This window comes from Elgaria multicarinata, chromosome 23 (genome assembly GCF_023053635.1).
Source record: "Elgaria multicarinata webbii isolate HBS135686 ecotype San Diego chromosome 23, rElgMul1.1.pri, whole genome shotgun sequence".
NCBI classification, from domain to species: domain Eukaryota; kingdom Metazoa; phylum Chordata; class Lepidosauria; order Squamata; family Anguidae; genus Elgaria; species Elgaria multicarinata.
Window position 1 is genome coordinate 9475653 of NC_086193.1, and position 25919 is coordinate 9501571.

The 25919-nt window shown below is 46.1% G+C and overlaps 1 protein-coding gene across 1 annotated transcript in view; it reads right to left on the reverse strand.

Moving 5' to 3' along the window:
* The window catches only part of ADAMTS10 (ADAM metallopeptidase with thrombospondin type 1 motif 10), a 51807-nt gene that overhangs the window by 9122 nt on the left and 16766 nt on the right, over positions 1-25919 (reverse strand). The window contains exons 3-14 of the mRNA XM_063147146.1: positions 23155-23314; positions 21581-21798; positions 20118-20201; positions 18633-18778; positions 16449-16492; positions 13478-13583; positions 12336-12482; positions 12078-12219; positions 10669-10776; positions 9409-9554; positions 7639-7702; positions 5679-5781 (exon numbers count right to left, since the gene is read on the reverse strand). Coding sequence (XP_063003216.1) covers positions 5679-5781; positions 7639-7702; positions 9409-9554; positions 10669-10776; positions 12078-12219; positions 12336-12482; positions 13478-13583; positions 16449-16492; positions 18633-18778; positions 20118-20201; positions 21581-21798; positions 23155-23314 — 1468 coding nt within the window. The remainder of the gene's footprint in view (positions 1-5678; positions 5782-7638; positions 7703-9408; positions 9555-10668; positions 10777-12077; positions 12220-12335; positions 12483-13477; positions 13584-16448; positions 16493-18632; positions 18779-20117; positions 20202-21580; positions 21799-23154; positions 23315-25919) is intronic.

Below are 25919 nucleotides of genomic sequence, written 5' to 3' on the forward strand. Positions count from 1 at the left end.
TTGGCCCGTCTTGAGAAAGTGTCTGTAGAAAAAGACTTACAAAGTTCTGGAAGTGATTCAGACGGATCTATCAAAATGGCTGAGGGTTCTGGCACGGAGCCAATTTCAGTTGCACTGGAAGAATTGAAGAAATTGATTCTAGATAGCACTGCCACTTTGAGCAAGAAGATGGATATTAATGAAAAAAATGCAGCTTCATGGATGGGGGTGCTAGCAGATAAGATCGCGGCTAATGATAGAGAGATAAAGAAGCTAGATGTGGAAGTTAAAGCACTTGTGAAAAAACAGGATGTCTTTGAAAAAAGTTGTGAGCTAAAATTTCAAAGTCAAGATCTACAGCTGATCCGACTTCAAGATCAGGAGCGGCGTTGCAATGTACGCATTAAACAATTTGTTGAAGAACCAGAAGAGGATTTGAGAAAAATAGTTTTGAAGTGGTTCAACGATATGATGCCAGATCTGGATATAAAAGACTGTGATATTGAAAGGATCCATAGAGTGGGAGGAGCAAAGTATAGAGGATCAACCAGAGACATTCTTGTGAGATTTGGCAGTTACTACAAAAAAGAGCAAGTGATGAAGAAATTGAGGGCTATGGTCATGATTAAATATAAAGGCAAAACAGCGCAAGTATTCAACGATCTTTGTCAGCAAACACTCCAATGGAGGCGCAGCGTTAAGCAAATAACTGAAACGTTAACAAAAAATACAGTGAGATATGCTTGGGGTTACCCAGTTTTTTTTAAAGTTTTCCTATGCTGGGGGTGAACATAGAGTAACCTCACTGGAGCAAGGCAAGGAGCTGCTGAAGAGATTGGGGTTATGTAATGATGCAAGTTTTGGAGCTGGAGATGAGAATGGAGCCGTAGCCGGGGCGTCTGGGACGGGGTAAATGCGGAATGTTGTTATGAGATAATTAATATGATAAGTAGTTAAATACAGGGATCGTGCCGTTATGGCGGGGCGCCGCCTCCCCCCTCTCCCCTAAGTTAGATGGCCGGAGTAATAGACTCACGGGGATATGGGGAGGGGGAAAGTAGTGGGGGGGAAGAGGGGTTGGGGAGGAACATTAGGGTGGGAGGGAGGGGGATGAAGGGGGGTTCAGGGTTTATTTTTATATTTGGTGTTGTATATGTTTATGAGTTGCAGAGCACACGGGATCGGAAGGAAAATCAAAAGGGTGATTATGAATAAGAATATTAAAGTATCAACGCTCAATGTTAAAGGTCTGGGGGCAGTCGTGAAAAGGAGGAGAATAGAACAAATGTTAAATAAAGAAAGATCAGATATTATTATGTTGCAAGAAACACACCAAAAATTTGATGGCGTAAATGAAATCCGGACAAGGTGGTCTGTTTATTATGAGAAGTCATTAGGGACGTCAAAGAAAAATGGAGTAGCAATTTTGATTTCAAAAAAAAGTGGATTCATATTGGAAACTGTAAGAAAGGATGATAATGGTAGATATCTTATGATAAAGGGGAAAATAGAAAGTGAACAATATACATTAGTAAATGTTTATGCCCCTAATGAGAGACATAGAGAGTTTTTTATGAATTTATTTAATGAAATAGAGGAGTTTAGGGAAGGATATCTAATTTTAGCTGGGGATTTTAATATGGTAATGAATAATAGAGTGGATAGATCAAACCCCTCAAATGTGGAAAAAAGAAATAATATTACTATATTGAATAAACTAGTAAAAGAAAAAGATTATGTAGATTGTTGGCGTTTACTGAATGGCTTGAATCCGGGATTTTCTTATTACTCCTCAGTTCATCAGACATACTCTAGAATAGATTATATAATGGTTTCAAAAGAGTTTGCAAGTAAGGTATGTAAAATGGAAATGGGGGTAATAAAGGTAACGGACCATGCATTGTTAAGTTTAGAATTTACAGTTAAAAAGAATTATAAGGAAGCGTTTAGGTGGAAACTAAACACAAAACTTTTGAAGTATAATAAGGTGGTAGAAAAAATGCAAAGAGAAATGATAGAGGCTTGGGAAATTAATGAGAAGGGAGGAACGTCAAGGGCAGTAGTTTGGGATACCATGAAGGCAGTATCGAGAGGGATATGTATTAGAGAAATGTGTAATTTAAGAAGGCAACAAGTAGCAGAGCAGGAACAATTGGAGGAAGAGATTAAGAAAATGGAGAAAGATTATTGGCAACATAAAAATAAATATAAATTAATAGAAATACAGGCAAAGAAAAAACAATTAGAAAATTTAAATTTAGAGGAGGTTCAAAAGAATTTAATATATATGAAAAGGGAGTATTTTGAAAACAGTAACAGGAATTCTAAAGTGCTTGCCAGGCTCACACAAAAAGAAAAAGCCAGGAACGGGATAGGGATTTTGAAGGATAAACAAGGGAAGTATTGTCATACAATGAAGGATAAAGTAAAGATTTTTCAGGAGTTTTATCAGGAATTGTATAAGGGAAAGGATACTCAAAAACAAAAGTTGGAAGCTTATATAGAAAAATATATAAAGAAGAGAATAAAAATAGAGCATAAAGAGTTAATGGAGAAGGTAATAACGCAAGGAGAAGTAGAAGAAGTAATTGAGAACCTGAAGCCGGGTAAATCACCGGGGGTAGACGGTTTAGGACCAGAATATTATAAAGTTTTTAAAGGAATTTTAATACCAAAATTAATAAATTTGTATAATTCCATATTGGAAGGGGATAGAACGCCAGAATCATGGGAACACTCATTAATAATTTTAATACCAAAACCAGATAAAGATTTGACTGTCCCTGATTCATATAGACCTATTTCATTAATAAACCAAGATGCTAAACTTTTTTCAACTATCTTAGCAAGGCGGTTGAATAAATTTATAGAGGAATATATAGGGGAGGATCAATGTGGATTTGTGGCAGGTAGACAGATGCCTAATTTAGTGGGAAGAGTATTAAATGCAATACAGGTGATAAATAAGTCTAGGTTAAAGCGGGAATTCTGGCATTGGATATTTTTAAGGCTTTTGATTGTGTGAGCTGGCAAGCTTTAAAGATGGTTATAAATAAAATGGGGTTTGGAAATAAATTTAAAGCGATAATAGAACAGTTATACTCTCAAAATACAGCCGTAGTGGTAGTGAATGATGGTGTGACAGATAAGATACGACTAGCCAGAGGGACAAGGCAAGGTTGTCCGCTCTCACCAGTCCTATTTGTAATGGTAATGGAATTATTGGCGAATGCAATACGAGAAGATGAGGAGATTGAAGGAATAGGTAGTATGAAGGAAATTAAATTGAATATGTTTGCAGACGACACGTTGTTGACGATAAAGAATCCAATAGAGAAGATGGGGAGAATTAAACAACAATTGAGAGAATTTGAGGATATTACAGGGTTAAAAATAAATTGGTCTAAATCAGAATTGATGTTGTTTAATTATACTAAAAAGGAAGAGAAGGATTGGGAAGAAAAGGGAAGAGAAATTAGAGTTAAGAATCAGATTAGATATTTGGGAATAAAAATTACGCAGAAATTAGAGAGTTTAGAGAAAGAGAATTTAAATGTGTTAAAAAAAGAGATTTTAGCAAAATTGGAAAAATATAAAAGGTTAAATTTATCTTGGTTTGGAAGAATAGCATTAATAAAAATGAAGATTTTAGCAAAGATTAATTTTGTGTTCAGGATGCTACCAATAAAAATTTCAGAATTAGAGCTAAAAAGTTGGCAAAGGATTATAAATAATTATTGTAATGGTGATAAGAAAGCGAGGGTAAATAAAAGTAAATGGTATTTGAGCCAAAAAAAGGGAGGATTGGGTCTCCCGAATATTAAATTATATTATGTAGCTAATAGATTAAGATATATAGTGGAGGCAATTATAGGATTAGGGGAATTAGATTGGATGGAAGAAAAAAATACGAGTAATATAGAGACTAAATTGGAAAATGTATTTTTTATGGAAAGGAAAAAAAAAATGGGTGGAAAGTATAAATAACCCGCTCTTGAGGTTTCACTGGGAAATTTGGAGTAAATATAAAGGGGAGCTGCTTCCGAGCGGCTCTCCTTTGTCACCGGTAATAATGTTGAAGAATTTCCCGGAGGAATTAAAGAGTAGATTAAGTAAAGTTTTAATAGAAAAAAATAAAGTGGAATTAAAGGATTGGTTAAGAGGAATGAGTACAAGAGAGGATATGGAAGAGGTTTTGAAGGATAAAAAATTAACTTGGTTAAATTATAGGCAATTAGAACAGTGGACTAAAAAGTGGGTAAGAGATAATGGAGAGTGTAGAGAATTAACAAAGTTTGAGGAACTAATAGTTAAGAAAGATAATGAAAGGGAGAAAAGAACAGTGTTAAAAGGGTTGATGAGTGAAATATATAGAATATTGGTAGAGAAAGGGACGGTGGATAATTCGGGTAAAATGGTTTGGGAGACAGATTTGAAGGTACAAATAGGACAACAGGGTTGGGAGGGATTATGGAAACAAAGAGCGTTGAGAAATATGTCAGTAAGAATAAAAGAGAATTATTTTAAAATTGTATGGAGGTGGTACCTAACTCCGGTTAGATTGAATAAGATAAACAATCAGCAATCAGAAAATTGTTGGAGAGGTTGTGGGGTTAAAGGAACGTATTTGCATATGTGGTGGGAATGTAACTATGTTCAGAAATTGTGGAAGATGGTGTTTTTGGAGATTGAAGAAATTGTGGAAATGAAGATAGAACGAACACCAAAAGTTGCATTGCTGTCACTATTTGAAGAAGATTTTAAATGTAAAAAGGAAACTAAGGAACTGATAACGAATTTGTTGATTGCAGCAAGATTGATTGTAGCTAGGAACTGGAAGATTCAAGGGGAATATTCTATTGAAGAATGGTATAAAGAAGTATGGGATATAGCTATTAATGATAAATTAACAAGTAATATTAAATGGAGAAGAGGTATAGCTAAATCAAATGATTTTGAAGGAATTTGGAAACAGTTCCTAATATTTGTGTTTTCAAAAGGAAGTGGGAAACCACCAGCAGAAGAAAGTATGAGATTCTGGAATCAGGAATGAGATCCCGAGGTGGGGGGTGCACTTGTAGGTTATTTGATTATGTTATTAAGATAAGATTTTGTATTCAAATTGAACATTATGTAGTATGTTGTTGTTGTTGTTGTTTTTATGTGAATGTAAATGTGTATGTTTAAGTATTGTAGAAAATAAAAAAAAATTATAAAAAAATATTATTATTATTATTATTATTATTATTATTATTATTTATTTATATAGCACCATCAATGTACATGGTGCTGTACAGAGTGGATTACTTAGCAGGCCTCGTTATTGTCTCCCAAGAAGGCAGGAGCTTTTTGAGAAGCACGACAAGACCCTGAACCGCCTTATGACTCTGGATTGGCGTTGCCTGCTCTTTGCTGTCCCTTAGCCAGCCTACACTTTGGACCATCTTGTAAACCTGCTCCTGGATCTTGGAAGGAAAAGAACCCTGAGCAGCTGTGTGTCGCCCGTTATGTCCATGTCTCATGTTCAGGAAAGGGAATGGAATAGAATACCCTGGAAAAGGGCATCGCTGGCTGGCTGGCTGGCACCCTGGAAAAGAGCACCCCATACTGCAACATTTGGTTGCAGCCCCACGTGAAGGCTTATTATTATAATCCGCACCTGGATGTTGAAGCTGTCCACCAGGAAAAAGGAGACCTACCTCCACGGTACGTTTTCCAGGTGTAATATTTGCCTCGGAAGGGGATGTGATCAAATTCAGCACACTGAAGCTCTCGGAAATCTTGTGATCCAGGAGGACAGTCCTGAGGCAGGGTGGGGAGAAAGAAAGACCCCCATTATTATTATTATTATTATTATTATTATTATTATTATTATTATTATCTATCTGTGGGACGTGATTAGGAATGTATGGACTCACGAGCTTCTCCATGACTCGGCAAGCACCTGATGAGGCCGTGAGCCCATTCATCCTGGTCTGGAGCCTCCATTGCTGCGCACAATGGAGGTGTTGTGTTTCTCAGAACACTCCTGCTTTCGATGGGAGGCAAATGACGAGGCTTGCTAAGGAATCCACAAAGCCTTTATTAAGCAACAAATGTCTCTTCTACCTGAAGAGACTCTGACCTCTTGGAAACGTCCCCCTAGGCAAAACTAGGCAAACTAAGCAAGACAATTGTCCGCTCAAGAAGAATAGGAAGCCACTTCCCAAACGCCCGTAATTTCAGAGCGCCTGGTGCGGAGGCAGGTTCTGGCGCAATCAAACTGACTTTCTCACGCCTTCCTTCCGCCCCATGCGTTTGAGCTTCTGGTGGACCCTAGCATCAGCTAGCTTGTCGGGACACTCAAATCCTCAAGGATTTGGCCTTGAGGAGATAAGCTCTGGAGAAGGCTGACTTCCAGCTGGGGAATCGCCCGTGAGCTTCCTCCCCCACTGGTACAGGGTGTCTGGTGCTGCGTCTTCTAGTTCTGATTCTGATTCTGATTCTGATTGATGACCTGAAGCATCTTCTCCCAAAACAAGGGCAGTAGGGTTAGGTATGACAGGAGGCTCCATAAATTACGCATTTCCTATCCTGCGTAAATGGCTGCAAGATTAAAGGTGTGAATGGAGCACTCGTTCCTTTGATGTTGTGTGAACGGGGCCTTTACGGCCGCCATTTGCGTAACGTGGGAAATACGCAAATTCAGGAGCCTTCGTAATTGCGCAAAAATTGAGGCTTCAGACCAGGGCGGATGGCTGCTGGGCCCATGTCAGGTCATGCAGCGCTTGAAGAGTGGGGTGTGAATGTGTGACTGCCCAGGGAGCTGGATTTGGCGGGGAGGAGAATCGGGGAAGTCTGTCGGACTACGGAAACTTTCGGGAGCCTGCGATATCCCTAGACGTATCATTCCTCAACACCTGTAGAGCACAGACAACATATTCTGGCCTACACCGAAAACTTTGCTGGGAGCACTAAAAATACTTTGGTGGGGAGTTGACCATGGTTAGCTCAGCCACAGAAGATAGAGTCTGATTTAGGCCTTTGTTAGGCCTACCTGTAAATCCGGGCCTGACCAGGGGAGATCCCGTGATGCAAATATCGCGGGATCTCACCTTAGTCTACACGCAAGGCACACCCGCCATTTTTTTTTTACTGACGGGGCTGAATGCGCAGGAGTGCTCCTGCGCGAAAGTGAGTATGTTTTTTTTAAAAAAAACCTTCCCTGAATTCCCCCCATCCCTGATCTCTCCCCCCTGTCCCTGATCTCTCCCCTTCAGTGGCCCTAATCTCTCCCCCATCCCGTCTCCTTGCAAGTAATTGCAAGGAGCTGGGAAAACTGCTTGTTAGAGGCGCCACACGCTCCCGTCGAGACCGCGAATAATATCCGGCTAAAAGTGGTGCCCGTTATCCCGGGGCAAGGGGGGGATAACCCTTGCCCCGGGATGGTTGATCCCTCCCTGAGCCTGGGATCCCCTGTGCGTCATCTGGACACACAGGGACGATCTCGGGGTTCACCCCGGGATAAACGTTGGTCTAGCAAAGGCCTCAGTTTCAACCTCTTAGAATGCGCAAAAGTCGAGAAACCATCCCGCGGTTGAGGGAAGGGACATGGCCGTGAGACCGGATTGGGACCCCATGCTCTGCAGACCTCCTTCGGAGCATTTTCTTGCTACTCACGTCCGTGTTGCAGGAGCGATAGCGCTTCCGTTCACCCAGGCAGTACCTTCCTCCGATGGTTGGCCTTTGGGACAGAAAGGAGAAAGGAGACGTGGGCACTGGAGACACCGCGGGCATGGCAAAGAGCTGTCATGCCTCCCTCGGATTTCTCCGAGGATGAAGGGGAATGGCAGGTCGCAGACCCGGGTGAGAACAGAAGCAGCTTGAGGGTCACTAGAGGATAAGGATCAATGCTCTGCTGCAACCCTCCGTCGGAGTCAGAGGAGCGGGTTCCCCTCACCCCAGCAGAGCGAAGGAGGCTTTATGTAAAAGAGCTAGAGTCTGTACACTTAAAATGAGAATCACAGAATGGTAGAGTTGGAAGGGGCCTCTAAGGCCATCGAGTCCAACCCCCTGCTGAATGCAAGAATTCACCACAAAGTATCCCTGACAGATGGCTGTCCAGCTGCCTCTTAGGGTGGGAGAGCCCACTGCCTCCCTAGGTAACTGGTTCCATTGTCGTACTGCTCTAACAGTCAGGAAGATTTTCCTGACATTTTGTCGTACTGCTCTAACAGTCAGGAAGGTTTTTCTGATGTCCAGCCGAAATCTGGCTTCCTGTAACTTGAGCCCATTTTTCCATGTCCTGCACTCTGGGATGACCGAGAAGAGATCCTGGCCCTCCTCTGTGTGACAACCTTTCAAGTCTTTGAAGAGTGCTCTCATGTCTCCCCTCAATCTTCTCTTCTCCAGGCTAAACATGCCCAGTTCTTTCAGTCTCTCCTCATACGGCTTTGTTTCCAGACCCCTCCAGCTCACCTGCATCCTTCTTGGTGCCCAGAACTGGACGTAATACTCAAGATGAGGCCTAACCAGGGCTGAACAGAGGGGAATCAGTCCCTCGCACGATTTGGAAGCTATACACCTATTAATGCAGTCCCAAATAGCATTCGCTTTTTTTGCAGCCACATCACACTGTTGGCTCATATTCAACCATACAGAGGACTAATCACCAGCAGCTGCTCCACCACCAGGACGCTGAACTTAAAAGCAGCCAGAAGGCACAGGACAATTGCTGAAGACACAACGTTGTAGCTATACGGTGGATCTTATCAGCCTGGTCCTAGACCCTGAGCCTCACCCTCACCTTTACGCGTTGAATCCCTCGGATTTTCAACCCTGGATTGGAAAAGGGTTCTTCTCTGCCTCATTGAATTCACTTCATTGAACTAGTAAAACCCCAGCGCTGTGTACCGCCTCACCTCACCCTCCCTCCTTCCCTGGCCTTGACAGGTTTATCACCCGGGATGAATTGCAGCCGTCACCTTTCAGGTTCGGTCAGCCAGCAAAGCCTGACAAGGGCATGTTTCGGAGAATGAAACAATTGGGCTTGTTGAGCCTGGAGAAGAGGAGATGGAGGGGAGACATGATAGCACTCTTCAAAGACTTGAAACGTTGTCATACAGAGGAGGGCCAGGATCTCTTCTCCATCCTCCCAGAGTGCAGGACACGGAATAACGGGCTCAAGTTAAAGGAAGCCAGATTCCAGCTGGACATCAGGAAAAACTTCCTGACTGTTAGAGCAGTACGACAATGGAACCAGTGACCTAGGGATGTGGTGGGCTCTCCCACATTAGAGGCCTTCAAGAGGCAGCCAGACAACCCTCTGTCAGGGATGCTTTAGGGTGGATTCCTGCATTGAGCAGGGGGTTGGACTCGATGGCCTTGTAGGCCCCTTCCAACTCTACTATTCTATGATTCTATGTCGGGTTTTGGCTGAGGTCCGCTTACCGTGGGCTGTCGCAGTGGCGGATGGATGAGGAAACGCCTCCTCCGCACGTCCGGCTGCATTCGCCCCATGATGACCACGTGCCCCACACTCCGTCTATGCCCTCTGGCCGTGTGCCGAAAGGGACACACTCCCGCTTGTAGCACCACTGAGGATGGCGTGGGAGAGTGGGAGAATAGATGCAAAGCATTAGTCACTCAAAGCACATGGTTCACTCCTTTAAAAGGATCCCACCATCCTTAGCTGATCAGCCTGGATCAGCTGGGCAGCAGGACGGAAGGAAGGGGTGTGGGTGTGTCCACTTTTCCCAAGGAACACAGATTCCATGGACTTGCGGGCCATTTTTTAAATTTTTTTCCAGAATTTTATGAATTTTAATACTAGAAAAATGCATATATATATTTTAAAAAAACCTGGTTGAAAATCCACATTTCCCCCCCATAAGCGAATACATAGAAATGCGCATTTGGGATGGTTTTGCACATGTATGGAAATGCGTGCGTTTTCGCAAGTCCGCATGTGTGCAAATCCAGCGAATTGGAACACATCTGATTCCATCCCTGAGCGGAGGGAGGAATGAAAGGCACCTGACAATCCACAAAACCCAGGGGAGGGGCCGTGGTTCTGTGGGAGAGTCCTTGCTTTGCATACAGAGGGCCCTGGGTTCGATCCCTGACACCTCCCAGGTAGGGCAGGAAATACACGGTGGAGGTTTTTTTGTCTGGCGGGAAAACTCCATGCAACGGTGGAGGTTTTTTTGGAAAACACTCCATTCTGAATATCCACACTGTGTAAAGAAGAGCTCCTGCACAAACGTTGTGTTTTGTGTGGAGGGCTCCATGGCGTTTCCCCTTGCGTTGCGTTGACTTTTCCCACTGGCTACAGAGTTCTCTGGCAAGAGCGGTGAAAGGAGCGAGTGCCGCTCTAGGAGAGCCGCCAGGATTTATTTATTTTTTCCAGCAATGGCTGATGGGATACCATCGGGAGGACTGGGGGAGGAGAGAAGGTAGAGGAACTGTCAATCAAACACCATGATGGATTTTACTCAACTCCACGAGAGCCCACAGTCCCACAATGGTGGATTTAGAACACATTGTGTGGGGCGCACCCCTTAAAAACTCAACCGTTGAGTGGAGTTCTCCCACTGCGTTGACTGACCTGTGGGCTGAACTGAGCCTCACAATAAATAAATGCAATAAATAAATAAAATCACATCCGGCATCCGACATCTCATCCGGCTTTGGCCCCGTGGCTTCTCTTACCCCCTTTTCGATGGTGTTAGTTTGGCAAATGGTTCCTTCTGCAGCTGGGATGCTGTTGGTGATACACCGGTTGCTCTTGCTTAGACACCAAAGCTCACTGCAAACTTCCTGGAGGATGAAAAAGGAGACAGTGTACAGCGTGGACCGGGGCTGGTGACAGGGAGCAGACAAGTCCCCGGTTAAAACAGCTCCACTGGCTTCCAGTCTGTTTTCGGGCACAATTCAAAGTGCTGGTTATGACCTATAAAGCCCTCTACCGCTCGGGTCCAGGTTATCTGAAAGACCGTATTCTCCCTTCTGAGCCTGCCCGTGCTTTGAGATCTTCTGGAGAGGCCCTTCTTTCAGTCCCGCCATCTTCACAGGCCCTCCTGGTGGGAACGCGGGAGACAGGGCCTTCTCGGTGGCTGCCCCAGTGCCCCAGGCATCTGGAACTCCTTTCCCAGGGAAGCTAGACTGGCTCCCTCCCTGATGTGTTTTCAGAGGCAGGCAAAACCATTTTTGTTTTGGCAGGCCTTTGGCGAATAGTCTGGACCGCCATTATGTATTTTAATTGTTGGATATTTAAAATGCTTTAATATGGAGGTGCATTGAATTATATTTTTAGCGTTTGTATATTTCTATTCGTAGGTTTTAATTGTGTGTGTTTTAATTTTGTAAAGCCACCCTGAGGCCCAGTGTTGGGCAAAAGGCGGGATGATGGGGATGATGGGAGGCAGGGGAAATGGATGGTGTCATGGCATGAGAATGGGTGAGGGATACAGAGGAAAAGGTTCGATTTCCCCAAATGAAGAGAAAGAGGCCCTGCTGGGTCAGACCGAGGGTCTATCTACTCCAGCGCTCTGTCCACACAGTGTCCGACCAGCTGTCGGCCAGGGACCCAAAAGCAGGACATGGTGCAACAGCACCCTCCCGCCCATGTTCCCCAGCAACTGGTGCACACAGGCTTACTGCCTCTGATACTGAAGGCTAGTAGCCCTTGATAGCCCTCTCCTCCAGGAATTGATCCAACCCCCTTTGAAAGCCATCCAAATTAGTGGCCACCGCCACATCTTGTGGTCATGAGTTCCATCATTTAACTATGTGCTGTGCGAAGAAGTCCTTCCTTTGATCTGTCCTGAATTTCCCACCCATCAGCTTCATGGGTTCTAGTATTATGGGAGAGGGAGAAAAATGTCTCCCTATCTCCACCTTCTCCAAACCAGGCATCATTTGGTCCACCTCTATCAGGTCTCCCCTCAGCCTCCTTTTTCTCCAAGTAGAACAACCCCAGCTGTTGTCACCTTCCCTCCTAGAGGAGATGCTCTCCAGCCCTTTGACAGCCCTTCCATGGGCCAAGGAGCTTGCTTGATGGGTTGCCCGTCCCACCACCCCTTTGGGGATCAAGAATAAAAGCAGGAAGTCTTCTCTACCCCATATTTACACTGACGAGATTTAACTCCATACTGAAAGCGGCACTGTTCATCCGCGTCGTAGGCTTGTCCGGGAGCCACTGTTGGGTAGATGAAATCTTGCTTGGGTGGAGCGTTATTGAGACAGAGACCCATTCCGGAGCTAGAGGGAGACCGCGGGGAGCGAAGGAGACACATGTTAGAGGCTGATCAACTATTTGGAAAAGAGAGAAAAGGACGTGGGTCGAAGACGGACCAAGGAGGAAAGCCAACCCTTACTCAAGGAAGCTGGTAATGTAATCCCGACTGCACGTTGACCACACAAAGGGGTTGGTCTTCATGGTGATGTGAGCGGCCATGAGTTTGGCGGTTTCTTGACCCCGCGAGCCACAGCCGTTTCCGACCCCGTCGTGGTTCATGCCGAATCTGGAAGGAGCAACACAGGGTAAGAGGCAGAGGCAGAAATCCGCGCAAAAACCGTCTCGAAGAGACTTACCCCCACAAACAGAGAAATCCACAATTAACTGAAAGGAGAAAAGATAATCGATGCAACCCATAAAATCAATACAACCATCTCTGTCACTTGAGGCCCAGGTGTGCCTTGGTGGCACGGAATGCTTTCTACCAACTCCGGTTGGTGGACCAGCTACGCCCCTATCTGGAAAGGAATAACCTGGCTTCAGTCGTCCATGCTCTGGTAACCTCCAAATTAGATTACTGCAATGCCCTCTATGTGGGGCAGCCTTTGAAGACGGTTCGGAAGCTGCAGCTTGTGCAAAATGCAGCGGCCAGTTTGATAACTGGAACCAGAAGGTTCGAACATATAACACCGATTCTGGCCCGCTTGCATTGGCTGCCTATACATTTCCGAGCCCAATTCAAAGTGCTGGTTTTAACCTATAAAGCCCTACACGTCTTGGGACCACAATACTTGACGGAATGCCTCTCCCCACATGAACCTCCCCGTACACTGCGCTCAACATCTAAGGTCCTCCTCCGAGTGCCTACTCCGAGGGAAGCTCGGAGGATGGCAACAAGGCAGAGGGCCTTTTCAGTGGTGGCCCCCCAATTGTGGAATGATCTCCCCGATGAGGTTTCCCTGGCATCATCACTGTTATCTTTTCAGCGCCAGGTCAAGACTCTTCTCTTCTCCCAGGTGTTTAACAGCATTTAACAACGCTAACTTTGTTTTTTAACAGCCCTCAGAACTGTTGTTTTAAAATGGATACTGTTGTTTTTATACCGTTGTTTTTATGTTTTTGATGGTTTTAAATTTTTGTATACTTTTTAACGCTCACTGTTTTTTAATTGTTGTAAACCGCCCAGGGAGCTTCGGCTGTGGGGCGATATAGAAATGTAATAAATAAATAAATAATCAGCACAGCGATAGGAAAAAGAGCCACGAACAAGAGGGCACTCACGTGTGGCCAATCTCATGGGCGATAGTGAAAGCCGTGGCCAGGCCGAGGTCTTCGTTGATGCTACAGCTCCGTTCACGTTCGCACATTCCCCCCACGGGCGCCAGTCCTGGGAGAGGCAAAAATGTCATCAGGGTGTGTGTGCGTGTGATCTCTCAGTCTTTTGGACTACATCCCCCATCAGCCACAGCCACCAAAGCCAATAGAATCATAGAACCATAGAATAGCAAAGTTGGAAGGGGCCTACAAGGCCATCAAGTCCAACCCCCTGCTCAATGCAGGAATCCACCCTAAAGCAGGAGTGATGGGTTTTGCCTTCCCTTGCATCAGATTATCCAGTTTACTGCTACTGTTTGTTGAACATGGACCATTGATGGGTATTCTTGTTTAGCTTCCACATTATTATTTTTTACCCTCGTGTTTATTTTCGGGTTTTATGACCATTTCCTTCACTTGTTTGCTGCGTCAGGGTTTGGGGGTTGTGGATGTTTTGTTAAGGTAATCTCCGTCCACGTATTTTTTTTCTTTCCTTTTTTTGAGAGTCACGTACTGTCGTGTTTCCCAAAACCTCCCGCCTTATTGGGAGACAATAAAGAGGTCTGCCACGTAACCCACAAAGCTTTATTCAGGCAATAAAGGTCTGAAGAGAGTCTAGGAACTTTCCTGTAGGCAAAACTAGGCAAACTAAGCGAGACAATTGTCCTTTCAAGAAAAAGGGAAAGGCTTAGATCGCTTTAATTTCAAGGAGGGGGATTTTGAAGAAGCCTTTGGCGAGAAGCTAGCTGGGCAGACCTTCTCTCGCCTTCCTTTAGCTGCGCCCATTTGAGTCTGCTCTGGACTCTAGGATCAGCCAGCCCTGAAATTCCCTCCCCCTTTTAAGAACACTTTCTCCCCACAGACTGTGTGTTGTTAACGTTTTCAGTGATAAGGTCTGGCGAAGGTTCGGCTCACTGCGCTCAACGTCTAAGGTCCTCCTCCGAGTGCCTACTCTGAGGGAAACTCGGAGGATGGCAACGAGGGAGAGGGCCTCCTCAGTGGTGGCCCCCCAATTATGGAATGATCTCCCCGACAAGGCCTGCCCTGCCTGGCACCAACACCATTACCTTTTTGGTACCAGGTCAAGACTTTTCTCTTCTCCCAGGCATTTAACAGCATATGCTGAGTTTTAATTAACCCCAGATGTATCTTTAGGTCTGGCTGAGAGCTAAAAGTTGTTTTTATATGGATATTATCTTTGTATGTTGTCTGTTTTTATGTTTTAAAATTCTGTGTATCGGGTTTTTTATGTTTAATGTTTTAATCTTGGGTAAACTGCCCAGAGAGCTTCAGCTATGGGGTGGTATAGAAATGAATAATAATAATAATAATAATAATAATAATAATAATAATAATAATAATTTTTAAAAAACTGGGCCTACCAAAATACATCCACACCAACATCCAGAAAGCAGTCATACTTAAAACATGCTCAATTGTCAAGAAATCCCTGAATCTGTAAAAGACAGCATGACTTGGCAAAGCCCGTCATGTCTGTCTAGAAAAACCTAATATATAAGGTGCCTGAAAGCACGCAACTACCCAACACTCTAGTGAAGAGAGATGATCAACAAGAAACCCATTTATTTAGAATTATACAAAACTTATAAAAAGGCTCATGTATCTATCCCATAGTAGTTTAACAATAGTGGTGTTGGGTACTATAATACAACAACACAATAATTGGAATGATTTTCCTACTTAAAGACTACACAAGTCTATAATATAGCCCAACAAAATCACGCTAACCCACTTTAGTATATTTGACACATTTGGCAATAACATCAGTACATAGCATATATTCACAGATACAATGAAAATAAAGTTTGTTCTTATTATTAGGGCTGTGCACGGACCCCCTGATCCGCTCTGCTTCTGATCCACAAATTGCAGATCGGGCCCGCTCCGCCCCACCTTGATCTGCCTAGGGTCCGCTCCGCTCTGCTGCGGAGCTCCAGCTCCGAATCAGAGCTCCGCAGCGGCGGGGGGCGGCGCCAGGTAAGGCCCCCTCCCTCCTCCCCCTTACCTGCTTCCGTCCTGGCCCACCGCCAGCTTTACTAGAGCCTGCGGCTCAACCAGGAACTGTAGGCCCCACTTGCAGCCTACACTTCCGGGTTGAGCCGCGGGCTCTAGTGAAGCCGGCGAGGGGCCGCGACGGACGCAGGTAAGGCCCCCCTCCCCCTTGCCCCCTTACCTGGCTCTGCCGCTGTTGCCGCACAGGTGGCGGCGGCAGCGGCAGGGCCAAGTAAACCCCCCTTACCTTTTTTGCGGAGCTCCGGATCAAGGCGAAGGATCCGCCTTCACCTCGATCCGCTCCACTCTGCTGCTCCCCCGATCCTCTTCGCCTCTGCCTTAAGGCGAGGGCGAAGCACCCCGATCCACTTCTGCTTCTCTGGTCCGAGGAGAAGCGGAGCACCGCCCTACTTATTACATTTTGTTCTTTCCAGCGTTGTAAGTTGATATTGACAGGATTTTGCAATATATTTCCCATTTTCACTGCTCAAGCTTCATCGGAACAAACGCCATATCAGGTTAAACCGTCAATTATGGAATATTCAACATCCTCAAAGACTTTATCACGGGGGAGAAAACCCCTCCAATTGGAGGCGGCCTGTCTGTTTGTGGCCTGAAGAAGAACGCGGAATGCAGTTGCGGTGGGAGTTAGAGGGTCTTTAAACCTCCATCTCTACCATGGACCCAATCCGATTCAGCCTTCCCTGTCATGGACCTGATTCAGCACTCTCTCCCCTCCATCGGATATTTGTTTTGGGGTGGGGAGGGGATATCAGCCATGTAGGGGCTACAGAACACCGCCACGTCCGATTTGGCCACAAATTGTAACCAACTGTTCTTGAAACTCCCCACTTCCACACGCACTCAACACAAGCTGAAAACAACAACAACACAGTCTGTAATGATAAGCAGTTTTCCTACTTACCCAGAGTGCCGCACGGTTTGTTTTTGTAGATGCAAATATCATACCTAAAAAAGGGTAGAGAAAGAGAAAGTTGAAATGGAAATAGAGTCCGCCTGGGCCCAGTGCTCTTCAACATCGTTAAGGTTTGTTTTATACTTTGAATCAGGGTGGATTTGATTTAAATAAATTTGATTTAAATCACGATTTAAATCACTACTCAGAAAGTCTCGATTTAATCCTGTGACTTCCCCCCCCCCACAAAAAGTGCACTCCATTCATCAAATTTTTTGAAACTTAGCACTTAAGAGGTAAGTTCTGTGAACATAGATCTGCAAAGATCTATGCCCTCTGGCCGTGTGCCGAAAGGGACACACTCCCGCTTGTAGCACCACTGAGGATGGCGTGGGAGAGTGGGAGAATAGATGCAAAGCATTAGTCACTCAAAGCACATGGTTCACTCCTGCAAATTTGGGATTTGCAGACCCAAATTCACAGTTTTGAGAACTGTCAAATGAAGCAGCTGTGATAATAATATCTTCTAGATAGAAAAAATTGCCCCATAATCTTACAGAAACCTCTGGAAGAGCATGACATGGTGACATGGATTCATGGAATTCATTTTCGCAAAAATTTAAACATTGCAGGAATATACAGCCTCGTGCGACATAATTAAAAACGAATACTTATTTCACGATGGACTATAATGTATCAAATAGAAAAATAGATAGATTTTTCCTCAAAAAGCATTTTATTAAAATTCTCTGGTGTGGAGAATGTGGACAGGGAGACATTTTTCTCCCTCTCTCAAAATACTAGAACCCAAAGGGATCATCCCGTGAAACGGATTGGTGGGAGATCCAGGACAGATCAAAGGAAGGACTTCTTCACACAGCGCAGAGTTAAATTATGGAACTCACTGCCACAAGATGTACTGATGGCCACTAATCTGGATGGCTTCAAAAGGGGGTTGGCTCAATTCCTGGAGGTGAAGGCTATCCATGGCTACTAGCCCTGATGGTTGTGAACTATCTCCAGTATTTGAGGCAATAAGCCTGTGTGCACCAGTTGCTGGGGAACATGGGTGGGAGGGTGCTGTTGCACCATGTCCTGCTTGTTCATCCCTGGTTGGCTGCTGTGTGAACAGAGTGCTGGACTAGATGGACCCTTGGTCTGATCCAGCATCAGGGCACTTCTGATGTTCTGAATGTGAAACCTAGACATTTGAAACTCCGCATGCATTTGAAGGGGACTCTAATAGTATGCACCTGGGAGTTATTTTGTTTTTTTAAATGCATGAATTAATTTTAATAAATTTCAGTCTGTCCAAGTGGTTGAAGCTTGCAGTGACATCTTCAGTCACTAGGGGGAGACTTCCCTAACCAGCACAGAGCTTTGCAGTCTACACAGTTTGAACCCAGGGGAAATTCGTAGGCGGAGGGACAGAGTTATATGATTTCTCCTTCCCCTCCCATAGGGGGCAGCTCCCCCCCAGGGAAAAGCATGGACAGACCCCTCTCTTGGGGACTTTATGGGTGCCCCATAGCAGAAGCCATGCCTAGGAGTGTCAGCAGGTAGGACTCCACTCAAATGGACCGGGCCCAGTGTGGCCAATTTTGACAGCTTTGTAAGCTTGCTTGAAGCCTTCACTGTATCAAACTAAGTGCTATTCCAACCAGAGTTGCTGGAGATGTTTGAGACAGACTAAAATGAGTTCAGATTTCTAAGAATCCGACCTGAGGAATCCACTATGGACCGGCCTCCCCAGGCTATGTGGCATCTGTGGACTCCTGGGTTTGTTTATTATTTTCTTTCCTGAAATTCATTCGCAGAAATATTCGCAAGTTGCCGCTGAGACGTGTGCCATGCTGGAAAATATGCTCAGGGAAAAGTTGAATGGAATGGAGAGACAAAACGCAAAATGTCCCGTACTAACATAAGTTACATAAATTCTTACTTACTTCCTAATGGAATGATTCACGTATTTTTCTGCGTAATGGGGAATCAAATCCGTCTGTGAACGGACGCTGGAAGGAACTCCATGTCCACAATCCACAAAACACACGTGGGGCAGATTTCACGAAATTTGTACATCCCTAATTCCAACCCATGCAAGGCTGAGTCCCTTCCGCAGTGGGGTGAGAAAGGACTTTGTTTCAGCTCTAGGGCAAGCTGTTCCCTCAGCCCCATCCCACCTCTCCGGTTTACCTGGTGATCAAAACGGCGGTGTCGTGGTTGGCTATGCCGTTGTCCGGAATGGCGTTTCCATTGCCGTTGCGGTTCACAATGGCCTTTTGCCATTTGCAAAAGCTGTCAAGAGACTTCCCAGCGTGGTGGTTAATCTCCAGGGTTGGCTGAAGGACATGAGAGATCACATTGTTTGAACATACATGAACACACAGGCTGGTGCTCTTGTTGAGATGTTCTGGAGCAGCTCTCTTTCCTATCATGCTGAATTATCCTGACCTGTATTTGGTTGGGACACAGGACAGGGCCTTAGAATCATAGGATAGTAGAGTTGGAAGGGGCCTACAAGGCCATCGAGTCCAACCCCCTGCTCAATGCAGGAATCCACCCTAAAGCATCCCTGACAGAGGGTTGTCCAGCTGCCTCTTGAAGGCCTCTAGTGTGGGAGAGCCCACAACCTCTCTAGGTCACTGGTTCCATTGTCGTACTGCTCTAGCAGTCAGGAAGTTTTTCCTGATGTCCAGCCAGAATCTGGCTTCCTGTCACTTGAGCCCATTATTCCGTGTCCTGCACTCTGGGAGGATCGAGAAAAGATCCTGGCCCTCCTCTGTGTGACAACCTTTCAATTATTTGAAGAGTATTTCAAGTATCATGTCTCCCCTCCATCTTCTCTTTACCCAGTTCTTTCACTCTCTCCTCATAGGGCTTTGTTTCCAAACCCCTGATCATCCTGGCTGCCCTCCTCTGAACACGCTCCAGCTTGTCTGCGTCCTTCTTGAATTGTGGAGCCCAGAACTGGACGCAATACTCTAGATGAGGCCTAACCAGGGCCGGATAGAGAGGAACCAGGACCTCACGCGATTTGGAAGCTATACTTCTATTAATGCAGCCCCTTCACATCATGCCGAATTATCCTGACATTTCTTTGGCTGGAACACAGGACAGGGCCTTCTTTGCGGCTACAGTAAATCTTTGGAATTCCTTTCCTAGGCTCCTTTGATAGCCGTCTGCCACAATGCAAAAGCCATTCCAATGAGCATTTGAGAAAACAAGGCCATAAGCCTTGATTGACCTACTCTGTATTATGGGCCTTTGTATGTAGTTTGGTTCTTGCAAGTGAACTGCATGATGGGATTGGAAGGATGTATGCACCTGAATGTGCTGTAAGGCTAAATCTGTTATATCAGCAAGGAAGTGCTTAATTGGAATTTCTAACCCTGAAGACCTCTTGATATAGTAGAAGACAAATAAGCTAGCTTGATAAGGAACCCTGCCCTCTATTGTATCTAGCCACACTGGGCAGGGCTCCTGCATCTTGAACTGTTGTGATGAAGACAGAATTGCACCAGTTGCTGCATGCCCACAAACAACACCTGCTGAAATTCCCTTTTCTATGCAACTGTTGAAGTCACTGAAGCCCTGTCCTCTTTTCCATATGGTCACCCTACGCTGGTGGCTTTCTCAATGACCTGCCCTTCCTTCTTCCCTTTGGGAAAACCTCCTTACCTGGTCCTCCGTCAGCAGGATGAGACGCGTCACGAGGATGTTCACAATATTACCCAGACTTGAGTCTTGGAAAAGTTTAGCAACCTGACCTCCAGAAAACAAAGAAAGACTAGTGTTAAAAACACGATGGGTTCAGTTTAATGGTTGATTGGAGTTGACAAGGTTTTAGCATCCTTCTCCGGGCGTCTCTGGGAGACGGAGTAAGCTTTCCAGGGGAGGGGCAACTTTTCAGGGGAAGGCAGGTGTCTGCTTGGAGCGACTGCTGTTGGCTCTGCCTCATGCCTATCAAACCCCGCCCCTGACCTGTCAAGCTCCGCCCATAAGAACATAAAAGCAGGTGCCATCTTTTACCACAACCACCAGGTCCACCAGCCTAAGAATGTAAGAAGAGCCCAGCTGGATCAGACCAAGGGTCCATCTAGTCCACCACTCTGTCCACACAGTGGCCAACCAGCTGTCGGATGGGAACCCACAAGCAGGACATGGGTGCAACAGCACCCTCCCACCCGTGTTCCCCAGCAACTGGCGTACATAGGCATATGGCCTCTGATACAGGAGATGGCATAGAGCCATCAGGGCTAGTAGCCATATGCCCCCCTTTCCAGCTCAATGGACTCTGCCCTTTCTCTCCCAGACGCCACCCCTTGACTCTGAGGAACTAGAAGAGACCGGGAAACCCTGGCCCTGTTCAGAAGACACCTTAAACGACATCTTTAACCATGGTGGTTAAGCCAGAAAGCCAGGCAGTGTTCAGAAGACACCTTAAGCCATGGCTTTAACCACAGTAGTCACTGTACATAAAGCCCTGGTTTAAGGTGTCTTCGGAACATGGCCTGGCTTTCTGGCTTAACCACCATGGATAAAGCCATGGTTTAAGGTGTCTTCTCAACACAGCCTGGCTTTTTGGCTTAATCACCATGGATAAAGATATAGTTTAAGGTGTCTTCGGAACACAGCCTGGCTTTTTGGCTTAACCACCATGGAGAAAGATGTGGTTTAAGGTGTCTTCTGAATGGGGCCTGGCTTTTTGGCTTAACCACCATGGATAAAGACGTGGTTTAACACAGCCTGGCTTTTTGGCTTAATCACCATGGATAAAGCCATGGTTTAAAGTGTCTTCAGAACCCAGCCTGGCTTTCTAGCTTAACCACCATGGATAAAGATGTGGTTTAAGGAGTCTTCTGAACACAGCCTGGCTTTCTGGCTTAACCACCATGGATAAAGCCATGGTTTAAGGTGTTTTTGGAACACAGCCTGGCTTTCTGGCTTAACCACCATGGATAAAGATGTGGTTTAAGGTGTCTTCGGAACGGGCCCCCTGTCACCTGTGTGATGTGTGAATGTGACAAATCTCAGTCGGTTGATGTGTAATGTGCCAACCTCAAGGATGAGGCGTTCAGGGGCTGCGGTTTCAAAGAAGAGGGTTGGCGACCTGGAAATAACGTCTCGCTTATAACACTTACAATATTCATAATGGCAAGGACGTACTGCTCTATGTCTCGCCGTCCGTGGTAGCCCACCATCATCTTGTCGGCCACCACGAGGGTCTCCACGTAACGCTCGGTGCTGACCGACCTCTTCAGGGGCAGCTGGCCCCGTTGGGTAAGGTTGCCCGGGGTCTTCGCCGGGGAGGGTTTCAGCATGCGCAGCCACCAGGGCCGGCCTTTCCACGGTTTCTCATCTGAGGGGAAATGGTTGTGAGGCACGTGGCTTCCCTCAGGGTTACCCAGTGTGGCAAAGGGTGCCAGGCCCCAATTTGCCGCGATGTTCCCAGGGCCAAAATGTATTTTAGGGGCGTCAATTTTGTACTCTAGAGTATGTACAGTGGAGCATTTAAGTTAGGGTGACCCTATGAAAAGGAGGATAGGGCTCCTGTGCCTTTAACTAGGGTGACCCTATGGAAAGGAGGATAGGGCTCCTGTGCCTTTAACTAGGATGACCTTATGGAAAGGAGGACAAGGCTCCTGTGCCTTTAACTAGGGTGACCCTATGAAAAGGAGGACAGGGCTCCTGTGCCTTTAACTAGGGTGACCCTATGAAAAGGAGGATATGGCTCCTGTGCCTTTAACTAGGGTGACCCTATGGAAAGGAGGACAGGGCTCCTGTTTCTTTAACTAGGGTGACCCTATGGAAAGGAGGACAGGGCTCCTGTATCTTTAACAGTTGTATAGAAAAGGGAATTTCAGCAGGTGTCATTTGTATGCATGCAGCACCTGGTGAAATCCCCTCTTCATCACCACAGTCAAAGCTGCAGGAGCCCTGCCCTCTTGACCACATGCAAAAGAGGGCAGGGCTCCTGCAGCTTTAATGGTTGTGATGAAGAGGGGATTTCACCAGGTGCTGCATGCATACAAATGACACCTGCTGAAATTCTCTTTTCTATTCAACTGTTAAAGATTCAAGAGCCCTGTCCTCCTTTCCATGTGGTCACCCTACACACCAGGCTCCTGTCAATGGCACAGGAGCAGGGCTAATTTAAAAACGAAAAAAAAAATCCCAACAACTGTCAATCCTATGTGTGTAAAACCCATAGACGTCCCTTGCCACAAGAGGGCAGAAAAGACTTGTGGAATGTGCTATTTCTCCCATCTCTATGATGGTGAAGGACTGATCCACATTCTAAATTTCGCACAGTCTCAGAGCTCTTGCATAATTTGCATGGAAACTTCTTTTCCCCCATGCCCCAAACTGGAAATCTTATTCAGCCACTCTTCTGGTTTTAGAGTTTTGGCCAGGCATCGCCCTCACACACCAGTGTTGAAATCATGTGGACTAGAAACTTGTTTTTAGGGATTTTTTTTTTTAAAAAAAAGGAAAGTGGAAAAAAGACTAGAATAATAGAATCATAGAATAGCAGAGTTGGAAGGGGCCTACAAGGCCATCAAGTCCAACCTCCTGCTCAATGCAGGAATCCACCCTAAAGCATCCCTGACAGATGGTTTAGGGATTAGACAGGGACTAGGATTCTCAGGGAGTGAAATTCTATCTCCCGCACTGTGTACTGTATTCATGTGCTGAATGGTGGCGCGGGTCGTACCTAACACACCACAGGCAGCGTCCATGTGAGGGTGCTGAAGAGAGGATCGTTTATATACCACATGGGGGCTTCCTTTGCTTTCATGCTCGTCACTGATGTTGCCACCGGGGGTCAGCGGTTCAATGAAGTATTCCTCGTCGTCCACGATTATCACGCCGTGCTGAAATGAGTCAAGGGTAGGGTGACCATATGAAAAGCAGGACAGGGCTCCTGGATCTTCAATAGCTGTATCGAAAGGGGAATTTCAGCAGGTGTCATTAGTATTCTGCAGGAGCTATGCTAGAGTGACCAGATACAAAAGAGGACAGGGCTCTTGCAGATTTGACTGTTGTGACGAAGAGGGGATTTCACCAGGGGCAGCATGCGTACCAACGATACTGGCTGAAATGCCTTTTTTCAATGCTGCTGTTAAAGATAACGGAGCCCTGTCCTCCTTTTCAGATGGTCACCCAACAGAAAATATTCCTGGGGAAACCAACAGAGACTTCCCGCTCTGTGGAGGGGTTTTAGTATAGCTAGAGTGACCAGATACAAAAGAGGGCAGGGCTCCTGCAGCCTTAACTGTTGTGACGAAGAGGGCGTTTCACTAGGTGCTGCATGCATACAAAGGACACCTGCAGAAATTCCCTTTTCAATACAACTGTTAAAGATACAGGAGCCCGGTCCTTTTCACATGGTTACCCTAGTGGAGGGGGACTGCGTGTTTTCGTCTCATAACAAAACAATTTACCTGGTTATGTATCCTTGATCCCACACCGACTCTGAGCGGCAAGACAGTCCAGATCAGTTTTGCCTTGGAGGTGAAAGTGACTGGGTGAGACTTAGCCATGGCTGCCTAACTCATTTTACAGACATAAACACCATAAAACCTGTCGGAAGGTGCACTCCCAAAACACCAAAAGGAGCTGAACTTGAGGTTCTTTCATGACAGAATCATAGAATCACAGATTAGTAGAGTTGGAAGGAGCCTACAAGGCCATCAAGTCCAACCCCCATCTCATTGCAGGAATTCACCTTAAAGCATCCCTGACAGATGGTTGTCCAGCTGCCTCTTGAAGGCCTCTAGTGTGGGAGAGCCCACCACCTCCCTAGGTCATTGGTTCCATTGTCGTACTGCTCTAACACTCAGGACGTTTTTCCTGATATTCAGCTGGAATCTGGCTTCCTTTAACTTGAGCCCGTTATTCCGTGTCCTGCACTCTCGGAGAATGAGGAAGAGATCCTGGTCCTCCTCTGTGTGACAACCTTTTAAGTATTTGAAGAGAGCTATCATGTCTCCCCTCAATCTTCTCTTCTCCAGGCTAAACCTGCCCAGTTCTTTCAGTCTCTCCTCATAGGGCTTTGTTCCAAGACCCCTGATCATCCTCGTTGCCCTCCTCTGAACAGCTGGACTTTTCAAAATAGTCCGGCTGGCAACTCCCCTCCTTAATCTTCCTCCTAAGGAGCTACATCATGAGCATCTTCCGGGGATCAAGGCTGCTTTGTCCCTGAAGAGTGGTGGCGCTGCAAGTGTGTCCGCAGCTGTGTGTGTGTGTGCAATGAAGGCGAATGAGGCTGCAGCTGATTAAGAACATCAGAAGAGCCGAGATGCTGGATCAGACCGAGGGTCCATCTAGTCCAGCACTCTGTTCACACAGTGGTCAACCAGGGATGAACAAGCAGGACATGGTGCAACAGCACCCTCCCGCCCATGTTCCCCAGCAACTGGCGCACACAGGCTTACTGCCTATGCAGCTAAGGGGCATGGAATAAAGTTTGATGGGGCTATCACTTACATTGCATCATTTCAGTCATTGTGGTGGTGGTGGGAACAGCAGCTGTCAATGATCAGGGGTCTAGAAACAAAGCCCTATGAGGAGAGACTGAAAGAACTGGGCATGTTTAGCCTGGAGAAGAGAAGATGGAGGGGAGATATGATAGCGCTCTTCAAATACTTAAAAGGTTGTCACAGAGAGGAGGGCCAGGATCTCTTCTCGATCCTCCCAGAGTGCAGGACACGGAATAACGGGCTCAAGTGACAGGAAGTCAGATTCCAGCTGGACATCAGGAAAAACTTCCTGACTGTTAGAGCAGTGCGACAATGGAATCAGTGACCTAGGGAGGTGGTGGGCTCTCCCACACTGGAGGCCTTCAAGGGGCAGCTGGACAACCATCTGTCAGGTATGCTTTGAGGTGGATTCCTGCACTGATCAGGGGGTTGGACTGGATGGCCTTGTAGGCCCCTTCCAACTCTGCTATTCTATGATTCTATGATTCATTGGAAAGGAGAGGGGTCGTCTGTGGAACCCAGGAGAGTTGGATTTCCCTCCTCCCAACCCCCCACACTAGGCCTTTCTCAACCCACAGGGCTACGTGCCAGTTGTGCGGGTGGCCACACCTACTTTCCTTTATGGCCCCACCCACTGCTGGCATGCAGCCACCACCGCACTTGGGACAAACCCGCTGGGATCAGTACAAGACGCAGAAACGAAAAACAACAACAGTTCAATGTCCCACCGAAGACGGGCCCCAATTGAGCACCCTGGAATCCAAGTTCAGGATCTGCAATGCAGGGTGCAACTACAGTGTCCCTGACAAGTGTCTGTCCAGACTCTGCTTAAACATTTCTGGCCAAAGACCACCCGGCACCGCCCGAGTGTAGCCCGTTCTAGGATTCCTAATGCCTCGCTCTCCCACTGGAAACGAGGCCAGGTTGTTCAAAGAGCCTTTGGGCTGTATCCTGCTCCCCCCGGAGCCAGCGTTCCCCGCTACACACACTCCCTGCA